The sequence below is a fragment of the Arachis hypogaea genome, chromosome 16, assembly GCF_003086295.3.
Source record: "Arachis hypogaea cultivar Tifrunner chromosome 16, arahy.Tifrunner.gnm2.J5K5, whole genome shotgun sequence".
NCBI lineage: Eukaryota > Viridiplantae > Streptophyta > Magnoliopsida > Fabales > Fabaceae > Arachis > Arachis hypogaea.
The window spans coordinates 36,691,601-36,693,796 of record NC_092051.1 but is presented as its reverse complement, the minus strand read 5'-3'; the positions used below and the strand labels follow the sequence as shown (position 1 = coordinate 36,693,796).

The 2,196-nt window shown below is 45.0% G+C and overlaps 1 protein-coding gene across 1 annotated transcript; it reads left to right on the top strand.

Moving 5' to 3' along the window:
- Window positions 1-284: 284 nt before the first annotated feature.
- LOC114925489 (uncharacterized) lies at window positions 285-803 on the top strand. The gene has a single exon (XM_029293827.1). The coding sequence runs from the start codon at window positions 285-287 to the stop codon at window positions 801-803; it is 519 nt and encodes a 172-aa protein (XP_029149660.1).
- Window positions 804-2,196: the final 1,393 nt, after the last annotated feature.

The window sequence follows — 2,196 nt, the reverse complement described above, 5'->3', positions numbered from 1 at the left end:
ACATCGGGTCCAACTTCTTAAGGAGGTTCAAGACTCCATATTTGCATAAACTCGGGGTGAACACAGGTATTTCAACTCGCTGTTATGGTTCCATTCATAGTAAATTTGTGGCATCTGCTTATGATTAAATGGTTTATTCTACAGGCTATTCTAGGACGGAGCAGGAGTACACCAAAAACTACCAAAGGCTTAAAGAGCGGGGTGAGGCATATACTCAATGGTGCGATGAGATTGGTGTTGAGAGATGGGTGTTGGCATTCGATGGTGGTCATCGTTGAGGACATATGACGACAAACTTGGTAGAGTGCATAAATTTTGTCTTGAAGGGTGCACGCAACCTTCCTGTGACTGCCCTTGTCCGGTCAACTTTCTATCGGCTGAATGAGTTGTTTACTCGGAAGAGTACTGAGGCTCATGAGCGTCTCCGCAACGGATTCACATATTCAGAATTTGCAACGAAGAGAGTTGAAGAAAGCTTCCGACGTGCAAGAAACATGGTGGTCAACCGGTCCGACAGGCGCAACGAGATGCTTGAGGTTCGTGAGATGCAAGATGGTACCATTTATACTGTTAACCTTGCGCAACGACACTGCGACTGTGGCCATTTTCAGGTCGAGCGACTCCCATGTCGTCACGTGCTTGCATGTTGCACCAACCAGCGTCTTGATTTGCAGGTGTACGTGCACGACGTGTACAAGATGTCTGAAATTCGCAAGGTGTACAGAGGCGAGTTTGTTCCTATGGGTGACCCATCTACATGGAATAGATATGAAGGAGCGAAGGTGATGCCAACTGGACATTGAGGCGCGCGACGAAAGGAAGACCGAAGTCAACCCGCTACTTAAATGAGATGGATTCGTGGGATATGCGTGGTCCTCGCAAGTGCACTATATGTGGACGTGAGGGACATAGCTGCAGCCGATGTCCTCAGCGCGCAGGTCCAAGCTCCGCTGGAGGTCATTAGTTATTAAGCTTTTCAATGTAACTTTGTTTTGACGTACTTCACAATTATATGTTATTTTTTATGTAACCTCATCATTTATTTTAACCTAGTTAACAATTTATAATAAAAGAAGTATTTAACTTCGTTATGTAACTTTTTAATAAATAAACATTTCGTTCCAAAAGTGCAACATGATAATCTCAAACAGAGTTATACGAGAACAAGGCTAAATATGCCATAATAATAATACTGAACAGAACCATCTAAATACTCGGTATGACACTGAATACAAATCTGAATACAACATAGAATACAAGATCAACTGCAACAGACTACTTCCTCGGTGCCTTCTTCGAATACAAGGATGGGGTGTATTTGTCCGGAGGCGCAGTCTGTGTCCGTAAGTTATATGGATGACCCTGAGACACACAGGCATCCAGCCCACTGCTCGCACCGAAATCTGCCATGCTCGCACCACTGGTGTCATACAAACCGGAACCACTCATCCCCGGACCACTCGCTCCACCAAGGTCATACCAGTGCTGCAAGTCGTATCCCAAATCCCCCTCTTCCTGCTGCGGATACTCATTCAAATCAAACAACTGAGAGCGTGGTGGTGCGGAAGGACCGGGCGGATCTACATGACCCGTCGACTGATCAAAGTCGAAGTCACTGGCATGACCTAAAGTGGCGCAACGACCCGCAGACTGCTGAGATGTAGCAGGCCCTTCTTATGGTGCCGTCGGAAATAGATAATATGAATCTCTCAGGACCTGAGAGAAGCTAATAGTGTCAGATCCACGCAACGGACTAAAGTGACCCTCGGCTGGAATTATCAGATATGGTATGTAGGGCTCATGTGCCTGAGTTGGCTGTGGTTCCGGTATATATGGTGCCTGAGTTGGTTGTGGTTTCGGTATATATGGTTCCTGCTGTTGATATGCAGGCCACTGCTGAGCATATGCCGGATCCTGAAACTACTGGGCATATGTTGGATCCGAAAACTGCTGGGCATATGCCTGCATCTGATGCTGCTACTCATATATCGAGACCTGATAGTGGTGCTGATAAGCCAGAATTTGATTAACAATTAATTACAATTAATAGTAATTACTGATAAATAATTAAATTTATAATCCTAAACATTAATAATAATACAACTGGTAATTAATAAACATACTTGAAACTGCTGCTCATGAGGCGGTACTTGAGGCTGAGGGCCAGCTGGTTCTTCCTGTTGCTGTTATGGTTCA

What these genes read in the sequence shown, in the direction of transcription:
- LOC114925489 (XM_029293827.1), top strand. Translation starts at nt 285, where the DNA reads ATGACGACAAACTTGGTAGAGTGCATAAATTTTGTCTTGAAGGGTGCA.